This window comes from Sander lucioperca, chromosome 8 (assembly GCF_008315115.2).
Source record: "Sander lucioperca isolate FBNREF2018 chromosome 8, SLUC_FBN_1.2, whole genome shotgun sequence".
Lineage (NCBI taxonomy): Eukaryota > Metazoa > Chordata > Actinopteri > Perciformes > Percidae > Sander > Sander lucioperca.
In genome coordinates, this window is record NC_050180.1 from 27,049,721 (window position 1) to 27,068,775 (window position 19,055).

The window sequence follows — 19,055 nt, forward strand, 5'->3', positions numbered from 1 at the left end:
CTTGGTTGAAAAGATGCTTGGCTGGTGGATTTTATTTCATCGACCTGACAACTTGGCCGGTGGGTGAAAAAGTAAATTTCGGACACTGCATCTTAACCTCGCTTTGTTTCTCTTTTACTCTATTTTGTTCAGCGTAAATGAAGGAGTTTCCTTGCTGGAAACATGCTAAATGTCTGTCTCACCCGCTCGCTGGCCTCCATCTTCTTTCCCCCCAGGAACCAGTCCACGGCGATGCCTTCGTACGACAGCTCGCACTCAAAGGTGGCCGTTTCTCCGGCCGTCACCGTCACGTCCTTCAGAGGACGCATCAGCCCGATGGACCGGGCTGCAGACACGGACGGAGACAGAGACACAGAAGACATGTTTAAACGGTCTGAGCCGAGTGTAGTTTCCTGGCACAGAGTTTTGTGAAGCCTCAGAGATTCTCTCTCTTCAGATAAAGTGACTAAAATAAACTCGGGTTCTGATTGGCCGATGGAGACACTCAACACTTTCTGCTGCTGGAACACAAAGTGCTCTGCGACACAAAACTTTTCACTTTGATTTAAATTTAAATGTAAAGTTACAAGGTGAGACACACTATAATAATATAATAATCTCTGAAACTGAATGTTTGCGTGTGTTGTTGTTTAAATACATTTTATCTTAGAATCTGAGTACAAAGATCTGACCAAACTCCAAACTAACAAAATGTCTTCAGATAAATCTCCAAAGATATAGATATGAACAGATATAAAGTGTATTGTTTTCCAAATGTATTATATCTCATACAAACATCTGATCGAGCTACAAAAAAAAATAAAACTTTCAGGATCTACTGTGGAGATTTAAAAATCTTTTCTAAACTCGACTTTTCACCCCTAACAGGACAAAGTGTGTTTCTGTATTCGGTAGCGTTCAGAGCCCTGAGAGCTCGGATATGTGAATAAAATGGACTGACCTTTGACCCGGAGCTGAGCGTTGGATTTGGCGTTGGCTGCGGAGAAGTCGACGCTGCCAGCCATGTCCATGCGCACGTTGTAGAGGATCAGCAGGTGTTTGGTTCCTTCCTCCTTAATCTCAACATCCTGCAAGAAAACAGAGTCATTCAGCAGGCCAACAAGTACCTAGCCTCGTGAGACCGTCCTGATCTCGCAAGCTCCAGTTTTCCACTTTCCACTTTTCAAACTTGGAGCCGTTCGCCAAACGACCGACCAATCAGCGTTGGTTTTGAGGCGGGTTTAGGTGTGACGCAACAAGAAGCGACTGTTCAGTCCAAACAACGTGGCAGCTTCCACGGATGAGATGAGCGTAGCTATCGCGCAAGTTTTATCAGAATTAGAAAGTATTCCTTCATTGAAAGAAGAGCAAACAACGGCACTGGAGGCTTTTCACGGAGGAAAAGAGGTTTTTGCTCTTCTCCTGACTGGTTTCGGCAAGAGTTTGATATATTGTTGATCTGATTGGTTGATTTGGCCCGTCTATCACCAACATAGGTGATCAGCTAACCAGTATTTTCGCCCCTTCCCAAAAGTTCTCCAATGGAAAGTTCCCAGATGGATATGCCGAGCAAATGCGAAGCAATCCATCTGGCGGAGTCAGGTTAACAAGTACCCACATATATTACTTAAACCAGCGGTGGAAGAAGTATTCAGATCCTTTACTTCAGTAGAAAGTGGCATGAAAAAGTTTCAAGTAAAGTACAAGTACTTCAACATTTGGACTGAGGCCCAGTACTGGAGTAGATGTACTTAGTTACATTCCACCATTGTATATATACTGTATATATATATATATACTACATATATCTGTAGTATATATTGGACTTACAGGACACTGCAGCAGGGCTTCTCCCTTCAGCTTCCAGTTTCCGTGGACGTCCTCTTCTGAAATCTCCGTCTCAAACTTGGCTGTTTCTGTCTCCGTCACCTCCACGCTGTACAGCGGACGGACAACCTTAATGTCCCGCTCTGCAGGGAGGAAGACCAGGACAAAACATTAGTAAGAGAGACTCGACTAAAGAGGCTGGAGCAATTTTGGAAAATAAAACAAATTAGGGGTGAAAATTTGGGTAAAATCCCTAAAATGGGTTAGGGTTAGGGTTGGCGTGTCTGTGTCTTTATTGAGTTTCAGGTTTGGAAATGATAATTGTTGGAGCCAAAGTTATGATTTCGATATTAACCTTTCTCTCCATGAATTGTGCACATTATTGATATTAAGAGTAAAACTACACTCTCAGAAATAAATCAAAAAAATAACAGAAAAAGTTCTGTCAGCTCATTTCCCGGATTTATATAAAATGATCTTTTACAAAGCTGCTCATAAAACTTCTGAAAATGTTGAAAGAAACATCAAAAATGTCGAAGAAAGTAGCACTTCTTTAATCTCCCAACCCCGCTGTGGCCAACAAAAGTTGTTGGAGCACAAATTATGCAATTCCAAATGTAATTTATACTGTTTACTGGCTATATTAGCCCATATACACAACCCCTCCCTCACTCCTTCCCCCAGCATGGACCGAGGTCTAACTTAATACTTGAACAATGGCTGTAACACTATTACTTCAAACCTCTAATATTGACTGTTGATTTGTGTCTATCCTACTGTCTACTTCATTCCCACATAATGTCCATATTTATTGCTGTCTTTTTTAAACATTATCCTTGCACTGCTATATAGTTTTTATATTACTATGTCTACATTCCTTGCACTATTGGACTCATTTGCATACCACCATGACACACACTCTCATAGAGCACCTTACCTGTTCTGTCACTGCAAGCATCTCATGCTTATACATCCCATAGTACATTCATGTGGATTTTTTTATTTAGTATCTTTTCTTTTATTGTCCACATTATTCATGTGGATTTTTTGTTATTATTGTATGTATGTATGTATGTATGTATGTATGCATCTATCTATCTATCTCTATCTATCTATCTCTGTGTAAAAATACAACTGTGAATCTCGTTCTATGGACAATTTCTGTTAAAATATACAGTCATGTAACTGTTGATACACAGATATTTCTTAGAGTGTTGACTCATTATCAATATATATGAATAATAGTTCTTGGTACGTTGAGTACAGTCACACCCTTTTGACAATCAGATTGAAGGCATGCGCTCCGTCCCTATGAGACTACTTTCTTTCGCTGATGATACTCTGCTTTATACGGCAGATGACCACATCGATATTCAGACTCTGTGAAGCGATTTACCTTCTATGTTGAGTCTGGCGGTGGTTTTGTCCGAGCCGCAGTCACAGGTGTACTCTCCGATGTTGGCCTTCTCCGCTTTCCTGACCATCAGGATGCGCTTCTTTCCGTCTGTGCTGATGGCGATGTTCTTGGACGGAGTGATCTCCTTCCCGTCCTTAAACCATTTGACGTCTGCGACCGATTTGCTGAGTTCACAGACCAGCTTCACCTCATCCCGCTCCACGGCCGTGTAGTTCTGCAGCTTGGTGGTGAAGTACAGGTCGCCCTCTGCACACAAACAACACACTCTTATTCTGGGCTTGGAGAACTGTCTTGAAGAATAAATATATAATATAAATATATAAATATTGAAAAAGTTGATGTTTCTATGCTTTAATATTCAAAAAACACTATTTTTCTCATTGTCTCTGTTGGAGTGCCTGTCTCTTTAAGAAGCCCGGTATGCTCTGATTGGTCAGCGTTTCTGTCTCTGTACAGTGCAACGGAGTATATAGCAGGGCTTTGTACCGTGAAAAACACCAATAAGGCTTCTAAACCAAATACTACACAACCACACATCTTTCATACGTAATGTGGCTGAAATTTGGGAGAAATTAAATATATAACATCTGCAGCCAAGATTGCAGCTTTCCCTGACGTTAGCATGTAGCTACATGTGACAATGTAAACACCGCAGTAGCTGCCTGAAGCAGAAGACCAATCACAAGTATTTTTTTCTACAATCGGCTAGGAGTTATGTGACACAGAGTCCAGAGTAGAAAAAACTGCCGAATGCATTGATGTGGTTTTTATGTTTGTGGTGTCAAATATAAGCGCCACAGAGCAGGTTATAAAAAGGGAACCATTTGCCTTACAGATATTTCCTATAAAATCTGGATTTGTGATTCATAGCTAGTCTACAGAAACTCAAGATCGCTTCTGAGGTTCGGCAAAATTTAGAAAATAAGGCTGTGACAAACATTTTAGGTAACTGAAATGTTTTTTAGCCTTAATAAAGAATATAAGAATCACTTTAATTTCCATATAACTTTTTGTTAAAGCTGCAGGGAGCCACTGGAGAGGGGCTGGTTTCCGATTGCCTAACCCTGAAACCAAACATATGAAGGACATCCAAACACTGACCGATGACGGTGAGCATGGCGGTCATGGTCTTGTCCATGGCCTCCACTTTGATCATGGACGTGTCGTCGATGGTAACTTCTTTAAAGGCCAGCGTGTGCACCTTCCCGTGGTCCGCCATGTGCACAACCTTGCTAGGATGCAGGCGTACATCGTTTTTGTACCAGACCACAGAGATCTTGTCGTGGGAGAGTTCAACGCTGAACTCGGCCGTCTCACGCTCCTTCACTGTCACGTCCTTAATCGGTTTGGCAAACTCCAGCCGAATACCTGCCGCAGAAAAACAACCGTCAGACATCTGATGCAGAGAATATATCTTAAAAGAAGATCCAGTTTGTCAGAAATTAAAGATTTAACCCTCCCGACACATAGAACCCAGAGTTACCTTGTATGACCCATTTATTAAAACCCACAGTTATCTTGTATGACCCATTTAAAGGAGAATTCCGGCCAATTTTTACGTTAATCTTGATCGCTATAAATATGCGAGTACTGTCGATAGAAAAAACCCAACCCAAATCGGTGCTGGCAACACGGAGTAGCTACAGCTACGTCTACGAGAAATACACACAGCACTGCTGCGTGATGGTTATCACAGAAGCCTGGCTGTACATATTCATCCCCGAAAGACAGTTAGCAGTTAGCAACTAGCAGGGCGAGCTAGCTACCGGCAGGATCGAGACAGGGTAGGTGAATTTAAACAACGTCTGAGTTGAAAACGCATCTTGTTGTCACGTAAGGGCCCTGATCATGTTGCACAGACATATTAATTGCATTTTGTGTCTGTTAAGAGGCACAAAGGCACTCTAAAACCTGCCCGGACAACTGCCGTTTTAGCTAAGTGGAAGCTCGTAGACGTAGCTGCAGCTAACTTGTATTATTATAGTATTTAGTACCTTGTATGACCAGTTATAAAAAGCTTTAATAAACCCAGAGTTGCCTTGTATATATTGTATAGTATTTATGTATTTATTACCTTGTATAACCAGTTTTCCGGCCGTCCTCTTGTCCTCGGCCTCGAACATGTACTTTGCCTCGTCGTCGTAGGCGGCCAAACGGATCACCAGAACAAACATGTTTCCTTCCTGGATCATCTCGTACTTGTCATCCCTCTGCAGTTCCTGGGAGCCTTTCAGCCAGCGGAAACTCTTGGGAACTCTCGACAGCTCAACCTCGAACCTCGCCTCGTCCTTCTCGTACACCTGAACATCGTTCAGCGGCGTCAGGAAGTTCAGAGGAAGTTCTGAAGGGAAACACACACAGAGGGTAAGTTCAGGGTAAGTTATTAACTTAGACTTAGAAAACTTTAATGTCCCTTAAAGGCAATTTGTTTTACAGTACAGACATATTGACACACAATCAACGACACAAACATTGAACCAGACATCTACAGCGCTATTTATCTAACACATATCATACACACATCAATAAATATAATACAGTAAAAGGAGTATAATGCACAATATCATAAATAAATAAAATAAAATAAAACTACTGCACATTAGCCTACTTCACATCTATTCCTTCAGTCATATCCCTCCCTACATTTTATTTAATTGGGTTACTGCCATGGGAATGAATATAGCTGGTACAGGTCTACCTGTTGCCTACCAATGATTTTTCCACATTAAGGGGAACAAACAGAGGTTTTGATGTCAAGAGAGGCAGTATAGGACTAAGTAGGCTAATGTTGTTGTTGGTTTACCTTTGACCTTCAGGTTGGCAGAACACTTGGCGTTGGCGGCGGCATATGCCACCTCACCGGTCATTGAGACTTTACAGTTGTAGAGGATCAGAGTGTGTTTGCCGCCCTCCTCGATGATGTCCACATCCTGCCAAATAATATCACATCATTAACTAGAAAATTTCGCACAGAAATATTAACAGTGGGCCAGCTACTTGGTGCACATCCCAATGCTAATATTACCAGTCCTAAGTAAGATGTATCTTTGAGGTTCATAAGCCACACACTGTGTGTGAGTGTGTGTGTGTGTGTGTGTGTGTGTGTGTGTGTGTGCGTGTGTGTGTGTCTGTGTGTGTATATGTGGGTGTGTGTGTGTGTGTGTGTGTGTGTGTGTCTGTGAGTGTGTGTATGTGTGTGTCTGTGTGTGTGTGTGTGTGTATGTGTGTGTGTGTGTGTGTGTGTGTGTGTGTGTGTGTGTGTGTCTGTGTGTGTGTGTGTGTGTGTGTGTGTGTGTGTGTGTGTGTGTGTGTGTCAGAACTTGTTGCTATGGTGATTTGCCAAGTAAGGAAGTAGAGGAGGGAGGGGTAGACTGTGACAGGTCAAACATGTTAATTTTATGATTATTATATCTCCAAGATCCCTCTTTAAGTTTAAGTTTGTAAGTTTATTTGATTAGGACAATGCACATTAATCAACATTTCTGTAAATGCGCCAGTGTTAGCCAGTCGGCTAATTTTCAACTCTAGTCCTAATTACCTAGTATGCATGCAAGTAAAAAATCATGAGTCCAAACGTCAAAATATTATCATCACCAGAGAGATAAAAGTTTGCCAAAAGCATTGATGTGGTTTTTATGTGTCTGGTGTCAAATATAAGCGCCACAGAGCAGTTTATAAAAAGGGAACCATCTGCCTTACAGATATTTCCTATAAAATCTGAAACGGTCTGAAAGATTGAACAAGTTGCTGTGCTTACAGAAGAAGGACTGAGGACTTCTCCATTGAGTTTCCACTGGCCGTGCACATCGTCCTCAGAGATCTCCACCTCGAAGCGAGCCGTCTCTCCGTCAAACAGTTCCACGCCATAAATCGGACGCACAACCTTGATGTCCCGAGCTGGAGGGGAAACAAAACAAAATGATCAAGGAATTTAAATATAAAGTTCCTGTTGTGTTCATTCATTACGTTATAGGAACATTAGTTTGTCCTGCAAGGTTTCAGTTGTTGTGAAATAAAAGAACAATCAGCTCCATGTTCAGACAGATTAACAGATTCAGAAAAATATAATTTAATTTGAGCATCTGGACTTTTCTGGGGGAAACTCTAAATAGTTTTATATTTGTGTTAGTTACTGAGTTTATTTCTGTTTCCTCTGATTGCCAAGACTTGGGAGAAAAATTATTATAAGCCAATTGTTTGTAACTGCAATTACACAACACAGATTTGCAGACTTTGAGACTCATATATTCGCAAAGAAGCAGAGAGTTTCTATATTCTGGCTGTGGAACAGCTTGTTTATAAAAATGTTATCATTGTTTTTGCTAAACGTTATGATGGCTAAGTTACTTTTTTGGTTTTTAGGGCTTTATATCGACCAAACTGTCAGTGAGAAGACTATATAAGACATGCAACAATACAGTCAAAGATATTAGATTTTTTTCAAAATAAAAGCATGTCAATAAACTTTACATGTCTGGTCCTTGATTTGATTCAGATTTTCCAGTGTGGCCCTTAGTGAAATGATGCCTTGGAGCAGTGTTTCTCACCTGGGGGTACTTTGGAGTACAGCAGGGGGTATGTGAAATTTTAGCAAAAATGCTAATTAAAAAATATTTCTCATACATAATTCCTAAAATAATTATACTATAATAATGCATTAATTAAGTGATGGATTCTAAACATTTGAAATGTAGCATTTAAATGTTTTTGTTTAAAAAAGGTTATTGTTTAGTGAATCTATCACTGCCGGCGCTGTATTGTACCTCTTTAAATAAACTTTTTTTTCTACCAAAAATGTTTTGCGCTGGTCAGGGGGTACTTGGCTTAAAAAAGCAATTCAGAAGGGGTACAATATTGAAAAAAGTTACGTCACATCTACCTTCGATGTTGAGCCTGGCGGAGGTTTTGTCCGTCCCACAGTCGCAGGTATATTTCCCTTTGTCGCTCTGCGCCACTTTCTTCAGGATCAGAGACCGGCGCGTTGCCTCCGACCGCAACACCACCGTCTTGGAGGCGACGACTTCCTTCTCGCCGTAATACCAAACCACGGGGACGTCTTTGCTCAGTTCACAGTCCAGAGACACCTCGTCTTTCTCTGTGGCAGTGTAATCCTGCAGCTTAGTCACGAAGACGGCGTCGCCCTCTGCAACACAACCAGGACCGAGAGTCAGATTAATTTCATACAGTTGGCTGCAAAACTCTGATCTACGCAAACGTTACAAAGACTGAGACGCTCCTCTGGGAAAGGGCAAAGAACAAGTAAGAAAGTATGAAAATAAAATCCAAGTTGTAATAAACAAAAATGATTCTTTAAGTCTTGTGTCTCGTTCAAATCCCACTTGAGACTTTAACTTCTATCATCAAAGAAATTCAGACATTAACTTTATCTTTGACATGCTTTAATGAATGAGAAGAAAACACAATGATGCAACATGTTTCTAGAGGTCTGTCTGACTCAGGCCAAAGATAAAAGAGGAAGAGGAAAGTTTGCCGTTACCTATGACCGTCAGTTTTGCCATGGAGTAAATCCCTTTGGCCTCGGCCTTTACCAGGCACGTATCATCTAGAGTCAACGTCCTCATTTCTAGACTGTGTTTCTTTCCTTCCACATGTGTCAGCACGGTTCGGCTCACGTGGAGCTTCATTTCATTTCGGTACCAAACCACCGGCACGTTATCGTGCGACAGCTCAAGTTCAAATCGAACCGTTTTACCTTCTTTCACTGTTTGGTCCTGAAGCTGCTGCACAAACTTCAGCCTCATGCCTGAAATAAAGCAGGTCAGTGCACACAGACAGGGGAGTTTGTCGCCATCCAACAAACATCCAAAGAGGAAACAACAGGAAGCGTTTGTGTGTGCCACTTACCTTCCACGGCCAGCTGAGCACTGGATCTCTGGCCCAACACTTCGATCGTGTACTGAGCCTCGTCATCAAATTCACAGCTGTTTATGATCAGCATGTGTTTCTTTCCATCATCCATTATTTCATATTTAGGGCTCGGGGTGACAATCTCTGCCCCCCTGAACCACATGACCTTTGACACCTCTTTGGTGATGGTGCATTCAAACTTAGCCTGTTTCTTTTCAGGCACAGAAACATCCCGCAGTGACTCAACAAAGCCCATTTCGATCTCTGCGAGGTGCAAATTAATTTGCCAGTTATTCACAAAAGGAGAAACAGAGACACATCTTTTCTTACCGTATCCCTTGTGAAATTCCTTCGTTTTCTGAGACCCACAAATGCAACACAACGACACAAACACAGAGTAGGGTACATGTGTGTCAGGTTTGTACCTTTGACGTTGAGCATGGCGCTAGTGACGGCGTTCAGCGCCTGATATGACACCTCGCCCGCCTGATCCAGCTGCACGTGTTTCAGCGTCAGGAAACGCTTCCTGCCTTCAGATTTAATGTCGCAGGTCTGAAAGAAAAGAAAGAACACATACTTGAGTTCTCGGAAAGGAAAGCAGACGTCACTGTTACGTACAACACAGTCATGGTGTTTTCATTCTGAGATCAGGGTATTTGTTTTTTAAACTTACCGGAGACCTCATCAACACCTGGCCTCTCAGTTTCCATTCCCCGACTACATCCTCCTCCGAAATCTCAGTGTTGAAGTTAGCTTCCTCCTTCTCGACCACCTCCACGCTGGAGAGAGGCTTCAGGATCTCTGCCTCGCGCTCTGAAACATCACACACATGAGTTAACTACTAATACTGAATACTACTTAAATACTGAACAAGATCAGAGCTGCAACTAACAATTGTTTTCATAGTCGATAAATCTGCCCATTATTTTCTAGATTATTCGTTTAGTTTGGTCTATAAAATGTCAGAACATAGTGAAAAATGTCCATCCCAGTTTCTTAAAGGTCCTATGACATGCTGCTTTTGGATGCTTTTATATAGGCCTTAGTGGCCCCCTAATACTGTATCTGAAGTCTCTTTATATAGACCTTAGTGGTCCCCTAATACTGTATCTGAAGTCTCTTTTATATAGGCCTTAGCGGCTCCCTAATACTGTATCTGAAGTCTCTTTTATATAGACCTTAGTGGTCCCCTAATACTGTATCTGAAGTCTCTTTTATATAGACCTTAGTGGTCCCCTAATACTGTATCTGAAGTCTCTTTATGTAGACCTTAGTGGTCCCCTAATACTGTATCTGAAGTCTCTTTATATAGACCTTAGTGGTCCCCTAATACTGTATCTGAAGTCTCTTTTATATAGACCTTAGTGGTCCCCTAATACTGTATCTGAAGTCTCTTTTATATAGACCTTAGTGGTCCCCTAATACTGTATCTGAAGTCTCTTTATATAGACCTTAGTGGTCCCCTAATACTGTATCTGAAGTCTCTTTATATAGACCTTAGTGGTCCCCTAATACTGTATCTGAAGTCTCTTTTATATAGACCTTAGTGGTCCCCTAATACTGTATCTGAAGTCTCTTTTATATAGACCTTAGTGGTCCCCTAATACTGTATCTGAAGTCTCTTTATATAGACCTTAGTGGTCCCCTAATACTGTATCTGAAGTCTCTTTTATATAGACCTTAGTGGTCCCCTAATACCGTATCTGAAGTCTCTTTTATATAGACCTTAGTGGTCCCCTAATACTGTATCTGAAGTCTCTTTTATATAGACCTTAGTGGTCCTCTAATACTGTATCTGAAGTCTCTTTTATATAGACCTTAGTGGTCCCCTAATACTGTATCTGAAGTCTCTTTCCAAAATTCAGCCTTGGTGCAGAATTACAGCCACTAGAGCCAGTCCCACAATGAGCTTTCCTTAGGATGTGCCATTTCTGTGTCTGTAGCTTTAAATGCTATTGAGGAGGAGAGAGGGGGGGCAAGGTGGAGGGTTGGGGTGTGGCCTTGACCAACTGCCTCTTTGCTCGTTTGAAAGCCATGATGTCTCTCTCTTTCTCATGGGTGGGCCAAATTCTCTGGCTGGGCAAAGCAGAGAAAGGGGAGGTAACCTTTCCCCTTATGACATCATAAAGGGAAGATTCCAGATCGGCCCATCTGAGCTTTCATTTTCTCAAAGGCAGAGCAGGATACCCAGGGCTCAGTTTACACCTATCAACATTTCTAGCCACTGGGGGACCATAGGCAGGCTGGGGGAACTCATTGATGTTAAAAAAAACTCATAAAGTGAAAATTTCATGCCATGGGACCTTTAAAACCCAAGGTTTGACAGCCCCAAACCCAAAGATATTGAGTTTAACATGTTTTAAAACAGAGAAAAGCAGGAAACCTCCATATTTGAGAGGCTGAAATGTAAATGTAGCACTAACCTCCGAGTGTGAGTTTGGCCGTGTATCTGCGATCCTCCACCTGGATGGTATAGTCAGAGACATCGTCCGGCTGGCAGTTTTTGATGGTGAGCGTCATGTCCTGTCCATCTTTGTTGATCTCCACTTTGTCAGAAGGAGCGAGCTCGTTGTCTCCTTTGAACCACTTCCAGTTGGGAGTGTCTTTGAACAGCTCACATTTAAATGTGGCTTTAGCCTTCGGTTTCACATGCTGGTCCCTCAGAGGCTTCGTCAGCCAGTCTTTGATGATTTCTGAGGACGGAGAGTTGAAGTAATTTCAAACAAAGTGCAACTATGAAGTCTGAGTTTTAAAGCGTTCTCTGAGATGAAAAGAGGGAGCAACGCGGACGTGGTGTTACTGGCGTGCTCTCACATGTTGTCTATCACATTTTCTATCTATTGTCTATCCTATCTATGAAAACGCTGCTTCTCGTTTGTGCTTTCAACTTAAATGTCGGAAAAAAATGCCGCCAAAGAAAAAGGCAAACCACCCTAACAAGATAGAGGAGATCAAGAAATCTCTTGACTTCTTGTCAGCAGAGATCACAAAAGTTGCAGCTCAGCAAAAGAAAATAATGGATCTGATGGGAGAAATCCAAGCACAAAACCAGAGTGATCTCAAGAAGTGACGTATGTATGACACGCCAATTGGTATGCCATTATTGGCGTGTTATCAAGACGCATAATCGCTTTTTAGCATGTTTATCAACGCCGTTTGGCCTCCATTGACTTACATTACATTGTAATTGCGTGTGAATTGACGCCGTAGCGAGTAATGAAAGGGCGAAAATCCGTGTAGGGAGGTTGGTTGGGGGGAGTATGGGTCAAACACAGGACTTTCACCCAGGAGACCAGGGATGGTGTCCTGCATGTCAAGTTTCCCAAACCCAACCGTCCCGTTCTTCTTTACCTAAACCCAACCGTCCCGTTCTTCTTTACCTAAACCCAACCGTCCCGTTCTTCTTTATCTAAACCCAACCGTCCCGTTCTTCTTTATCTAAACCCAACCGTCCCGTTCTTCTTTTCCTAAACCCAACCGTCCCGTTCTTCTTTACCTAAACCCAACCGTCCCGTTCTTCTTTACCTAAACCCAACTGTCCTGTTCTTCTTTTCCTAAACCCAACTGTCCCGTTCTTCTTAACCTAAACCCAATCGTCCCGTTCTTCTTTACCTAAACCCAACTGTCCCGTTCTTCTTTACCTAAACCCAACTGTCCTGTTCTTTATGCCGCATTCTCAATACGGTGTAGACATACACATGGATAGCTCAAATTGCGTACAGATAACTCACCACTTGGCTTTAGGAAAGTGGCGTGTATGTTTACGTGAAGTCATGATGTCACGTTGCACAAAACATGGCAAAGGACACTTTTTTTATTTTGGATATTATTGTATCATGTTTTTTAACCAAAACACCTGTTGCTGAATGTTTTTCTGGTAACCTTGTTTGACTTGAGATAACTTAGTGCAGCTTATAGTTCATGATTTATAACATAACCAGCGCCCAACACTGTCAAGAACTTGCGTTTTGATGAAAAGGTTAATCTTGTTCCATTATCTTTATTATGACTATTATGGCCACTGTTCATCACACCCCCAACCGGCACTGTCAGACACCGCCTACCAAGAGGTCTGTCCGCCACTGTCGCACTAAATGCTTGCTCTTGGGGGAATTACTGGAATAGTTGCGTCTTTGTAAATTATAGTGTGGTCTAGACCTACTCTATCTGTAAAGTGTCCTGAGATAACTCTTGTTCTTATTTGATACTATAAATAAAATTGAATTGAATTGAAATTGAATTCTTACCAATCACTTTGACATTGGTTGTCGTCTTGACGTCCTCCTGCCCGGCCACCTCACACGTGTAGGCACCGGCGTCTTCCTCAGTGGCGTTCTGGATGGTCACAGCGTGCTGCATACCAATGATATTAATGGCCACTTTTCCCGCCTTTGTCTTCAAGAGGGCGCCGTTACGCTTCCAGACCACATCCCTCTCTTTGTTTAACTCACAGGTCAGGTACATGGGCTGAGTCTTAATACAGGACGTCTCTGGTTCCAACTCCTTCAACCATTTCACCGGCAGCTCTGCACAAGGAGAGTTACAGAATTTAAAAAACAATAACGGCTAGGTATCATTCAGTGTCTTCCATATTGGTGCTTATATTAGGGGTATTAGGGGTGAATCATCGGCAAACTATCACAATATTTTCCGTGGCATTACTGTATCGATATGCGGATGCCAAGATTCAATCTTTTTACATATATTGCTAAATTCAAGGGAGATGAACAAACAGAGATAAAACATATGTTTAACAACAAATCCTTTCTTTGGGGATATAGTTTGAAGTTGTAAAAAGGTAGGGCTGTCAAAATGAACGCGCTAAGAATGAGTTAACGCATATTTCTCTCTTTAACGTCACTCAGTTTTTCGACGGCCAATTAACGCATGTGCGTTCTGTGATTTGGGCTTCGGACCGCTCTGTAGTTGTTGTGGAACGTTGTGGATGGCTAGCAGACAACAAAGCTAGTCGAGCAGAAATGGAGGAAGAAAAGGGTCTTTTGAATGGCAAGTTGAGTTTTAAAGCCCTTCTAGATGGTTCTCTCCAAAAGACTAAATTTGCATGTACACTCATTTGCCCTTGTTTTGGAATGAGGCAATAATAATTAACATTTGTCTGATCCCGTGTTGAAAAGAGCATTAAAAACTTGAAAAAAGTATCCCTTTTAAAGAACATTTAGAACAGTCCAAGTCCAAGTTAACTATGGACAATCATGCAAATAACCACGATTAAATATTTTAATCGATTGACAGCAAAAAGGTAATACAGTGCAATATATCGCAAAATGAATTGCTAAATATCTTATCATGACATAAGTATCGTGATGAAATTGTATCGTGGGAACCTCGAGGTGATTCCTACCTCTAGTGTCATACCATACCTGAGTTTGAGAACTTTTTGATGCCAACAGAAAGCTTGTTTTCTTTCAATCAACACAATAAATTGAAATTCTCAAACGTTATGTTGGATAAAAAGCCCTCATTAGTTTACCTTCAACAACAAGCTTGGCTGTGCATGTTATTTCCTTGCCAGCGTTCTTGCCCACACAGGTGTATTCACCGGTGTCAGACAACTGGACATCAATAATGTTCAACTTGCGATCTTTGCCATCAGCTGTAAATTTGTGTTTGGGCCCCTCGCGGAGGTTGCTGCCATCTTTCATCCACGTCGTGATGGCTGTGGAAGGCGAAATCTCACACTCAAACACAGCAGATGAGCCGATAGACTCGGCTTCCTTCAGCACAATGTCCTGAATCTTTTTGACGAATTTCAGAGGCACGGCTTTGAGCTTAAATCCTCCGAAGGGTTCCTCTGGTGGTGACGGGCCTTTTCCACCGGGCCTCAGGCCGCGGCCCTTGCCACCGTCACCAGGAGATGGCGTTTGTCTCGCTGCAACGTGACATACAAAAAACCCATCAAGTTAGTTTAATAAGAAGGTGAGAAAAGAATCAGACATTGGACAATGGAATGTTTTTAAGACCTTGTGCCTACTGGGAATTAAAAGTCATTTTGTCAAAAAAATCTCACATTTAAGAAAAATCTCTGTGTTAGAATATAAGATTATGTTAAAGATGATAAACATGCAAAGCCACTCTTTATGAGCTTCCAACAGGATTCGTTTAAGAAGCCCAAAACTACAAGGTGACATACACAACAAACCACACGTACAACACACAAAGAGAGAAAGATGTAGCAACTCCAGCAACTGTGAAGCTAATTAGCAAAAGATAGAGATTCCAAACAGACTACCCACCTGTGTCCTGAAGAATATTTGTAAACCTAAATATTTGTTTTCTTTAAGCATGTATGTGTCCGTATCAACACACATTAAAGGTCAAAGAATATGGTGTGAACATTGACACCAACTTTTCTAGCTACAAATGAAAAGCAGTGCTCCAATTGGCTGGTATCAGTACAAGAATGATACTATTGGTCCCAGCCTCTTGTCTGTAATAAATAGCTCTCTTATGAATGGCACAGTCCCATCTAGCCCATTCTATATTTTTATTCTATTCCTTTGTTTTTAAATATAATATAACTTTGTACAGCACTTTGTTCAGCCTAGGTTGGTTTTAAACCTATAAATAAATTGACTTGATGTACACATTTCGATTGGTAGGCTATCCAACCGCTTGAGGTTCGAAACTTAGCCCTAATATTGATCATCATCAGAAAACGTTTTGGCTGAGATTAAAAGCTTAACACAGCTGGAGCTGCTGCCCCCGCGACGAAGATGGATGGATAAAAGCTTAACACAAAAGATTAGTTTTCTTTTGGAAAGGACAAGACAAGAAAACAAATTACAATTAACAAATATCATGAATGGAGCAAACTAAATTGCTTCAGACATTATGTAGCAAAAAGAGCAAACTGTTAGTACGCATTAGCTCTATTTTAATTGAATTCATACCCCCAAATCCTCTGCCTCTGCCTTTTGGTGCCTCCTCTGTTGGTTTACCATCTGGACAAGAAACAATAAGATGAGTGTCTCGGTTTGAGATAGCTGTTGGCGTAAATACTCCAGCAGAAGGCAAGATAAAGATTTGAGCAAAGATAACATGCTAAGTTAAACATATTCTTTTCAACAACACATGAGAACATTCATGGGACATCACACAGCACACAATGAAGAAGATAAAGATGGAGTGAAATCTTTTGAAAAACAGAGGAATAATGGGACAAGATGACCAAAGGGACAAACATGGATGGAAGACGATGCAGAAAACTAAAAGTTGTAGTGAAAGACGTGAACACACGTAAACACGGACACTTTATGATCAATGTGGATGACACATTTGAGGACAGACATAATATGAAGGACAACATGAGAACATCTCAATGGATGGACGATGAATAAACAGATGGACAGACGGAAAAATGAAAACATGAGATCTAGATGAAGAAATTAAATCAAGTGAGCTGTTCCGATACCGACCAAGAACCGGCCTAGAACTGCCTAAAAAGCTGTAGTCAGTAAGAGTCACTGCACCTATGCGATACCACGACATTTAGCCAGAAAAATCTACTTTAGTACTTTATTTATGTTGTTTTTTCATTATGATTGACTATCAAACAAGATCAAATGAAAATGATACATTATACACACTGGTATCGGATTGGTACTTGGTATGACGATATGCAAGATCAGGTATCGGAATCGGGAAAGAAAAGAATGGTATTGGAACATCTCTGTTAAAAAGGATGTGATGAGGATTAGATGAGTCATTCAAGATGGATGAGGTGGTTCCAGAGTCATCAGATGAGGATTTTGTCGGCCTTCGTCTCACCTCGTTTGGCGCCAGGCGTGCCTGGAGTCTCCAACGCCCCATCCACCCCTTCACCTTCCCAGTCATCCGAAGGAACCAGCTCCCAGCCCCATGCCTCCTCTTCATCCTCGCCTTCCTCTTCTTCAGCCTCCTCTTCGAACACCTCCTCCTCTGGCTGTGTGGGTACTTTCTTCATCTGCACGGCTCCGGGAGAAACCTCCTTCACCACGGGGATCCGCCCTTTACCAGGCTTCGCCAGTTGTGAAGCCTCATCTGGTGATGCTGGCTTCTTTGGGACCTTTTTGAGTGTAACAGCTTCGACAGAGTCTTTCGGTGAAAGAGTTTTGGGAATCCGGTCAGCACTTGGCTTCTTCTCAACAGGGATGTGCTCCAGTTCTTTCGGTTTCTGCTTATCAACTTTTGGTGATGGCGTCTTCTTTAGCTCAACCTTCTTCAGTTGCTCGATAGGTTTAAGGGGCTTGTCTTCATCTACCTTGTCTTTACCCAGTCTAGGCGAAGGAGTCTTTTTGAGTTCGATACCTTTCTTCAAGATATCGGTTTGCTTTTGTGGGATTTCTTTCTCCGGTTCTTTCTTTCCTGGTGGGCTGGGCTTCTTTGGTGAAACAGCTGGTTCCTCTTTCTTCTGAGGTTTCACATCTTCTTTTTTAGGTGTTGCAGTCTTTTCAACTTTCCTAAGCTGCTGTTCCGTTGGCTCTCTTGGAGTTTCAACTCTTGGAGTTCGACTGGGTACCTTTGTGTCCACAGGCTTTGGTTTCTCTTCCTCGGATGCTTTATCTGGCTTTTCTTCAGGCTCGGCTACTTTGTCGAAAGGCTTCAACATGACCTGCTCTGGATCTTCCTCTTTCTTTGGCAATTTCTTTATTTTCTTTTTAGTTAAATCTGGCTCAGGTTCTTCACCTTTCGGTGCCTTAGGGGTTCTTATCCATCTCGATTTCTCATCTTCTGCCTCCAGCTTTTCAGGTTCCTCTATTTGACCGAGTTCAGATGCCTTTTCAGCTGCAGCAAAGACTCGTTCGGTTCTTCCATGTGGTAGTACCTCTCGATCCTCTCTATCGCGAAGCTTTTCAACCATCGCTTCTGTATCGTAATGCCTCGTCAATTCACCTTTATGAGTTATGACTTCTTTCTCAGGTTCTTTAGGCTTAGTTGGCACCTTTTTTAGTTGGATCTTTTGCGATTCTTCCTCTGGTTTGCCTGATTTTTCAAACGGTTTTAGTTTAACTGAGTCTTTCTGCTCATCTGCCTTAGGCAATTTCGTTATTTTCTTCTTATCTACATATGGCACATCAGGTTCTTCCTCTTTCTGTGGTTTTGGTGTTCTTGTCCATCCTTCTTTCTCTGTTTTCTGTACAACTTCAATCTTTTCAGCTTCCTCAAAATAGCCCAACTGAGCCGTTTCCTCCTCTGCAGTGAAGACTCGTTCAGTTCTTCCATGTGGTAGTACCTCTCGATCCTCTCTATGGCGAAGCTTTTCAACCATCAGTTCTGTATCGTAATGCCTCGTCACTTCACCTTTATGAGTTATGACTTCTTTCTCAGGTTCTTTAGGCTTAGTTGGCACCTTTTTTAGTTGGATCTTTTGTGATTCTTCCTCTGGTTTGCCTGATTTTTCAAACGGTTTTAGTTTAACTGAGTCTTTCTGCTCATCTGCCTTAGGCAATTTCGTTATTTTCTTCTTATCTACATATGGCACATCAGGTTCTTCCTCTTTCTGTGGTTTTGGTGTTCTTGTCCATCCTTCTTTCTCTGTTTTCTGTATGACTGCAATCTTTTCAGCTTCCTCAAAATAGCCCAACTGCGCCGTTTCCTCCTCTGCAGTGAAGACTCGTTCAGTTCTTCCGAGCGTTATCACCTCTCGATCTTCTCTGTCATGAAGTCCATGAACCGTTAGTTCTTGATCTTGATGCCTCGTCACTTCTGCTTTATGAGTTACGACTTGTTTGTCAGGCTCGGGAGGTTTCACTGGAACCTTCTTCAGCCTAACAACCTCTGCTTCTGGTTCCTTCTCTTTGGGAACTCTTGGGAACTTACTCTTCAGCTTTGGCGATTCAGGGGTTTTTGCCTCCTGAACTGGGATCTTACCCTTTTGCTTAAGAGGTGGAACTGTGGTTGAGGCAGTAAAACATATTTTATAACTTTCACATAGAGACACAGGAAACAGGAAACTTAACAATTC

The 19,055-nt window shown here is 41.9% G+C and overlaps 1 protein-coding gene across 4 annotated transcripts in view; it reads right to left on the reverse strand.

Moving 5' to 3' along the window:
* Positions 1-19,055, reverse strand: part of LOC116060878 (titin-like) — a 280,598-nt gene that overhangs the window by 153,852 nt on the left and 107,691 nt on the right. For all 4 annotated transcript variants that reach the window (XM_036003989.1, XM_036003988.1, XM_031314638.2 and 1 more), the window contains 15 exons: positions 16,003-16,053; positions 14,583-14,981; positions 13,339-13,617; positions 11,515-11,784; positions 9,765-9,904; positions 9,517-9,643; positions 8,103-8,366; positions 6,981-7,120; positions 6,027-6,153; positions 5,298-5,564; positions 4,325-4,591; positions 3,203-3,469; positions 1,810-1,949; positions 941-1,067; positions 183-325 (listed from right to left, as the gene is read on the reverse strand). In XM_036003989.1, the coding sequence (XP_035859882.1) occupies positions 183-325; positions 941-1,067; positions 1,810-1,949; positions 3,203-3,469; positions 4,325-4,591; positions 5,298-5,564; positions 6,027-6,153; positions 6,981-7,120; positions 8,103-8,366; positions 9,517-9,643; positions 9,765-9,904; positions 11,515-11,784; positions 13,339-13,617; positions 14,583-14,981; positions 16,003-16,053 (3,008 nt within the window). The remainder of the gene's footprint in view (positions 1-182; positions 326-940; positions 1,068-1,809; positions 1,950-3,202; positions 3,470-4,324; positions 4,592-5,297; positions 5,565-6,026; positions 6,154-6,980; positions 7,121-8,102; positions 8,367-9,516; positions 9,644-9,764; positions 9,905-11,514; positions 11,785-13,338; positions 13,618-14,582; positions 14,982-16,002; positions 16,054-19,055) is intronic.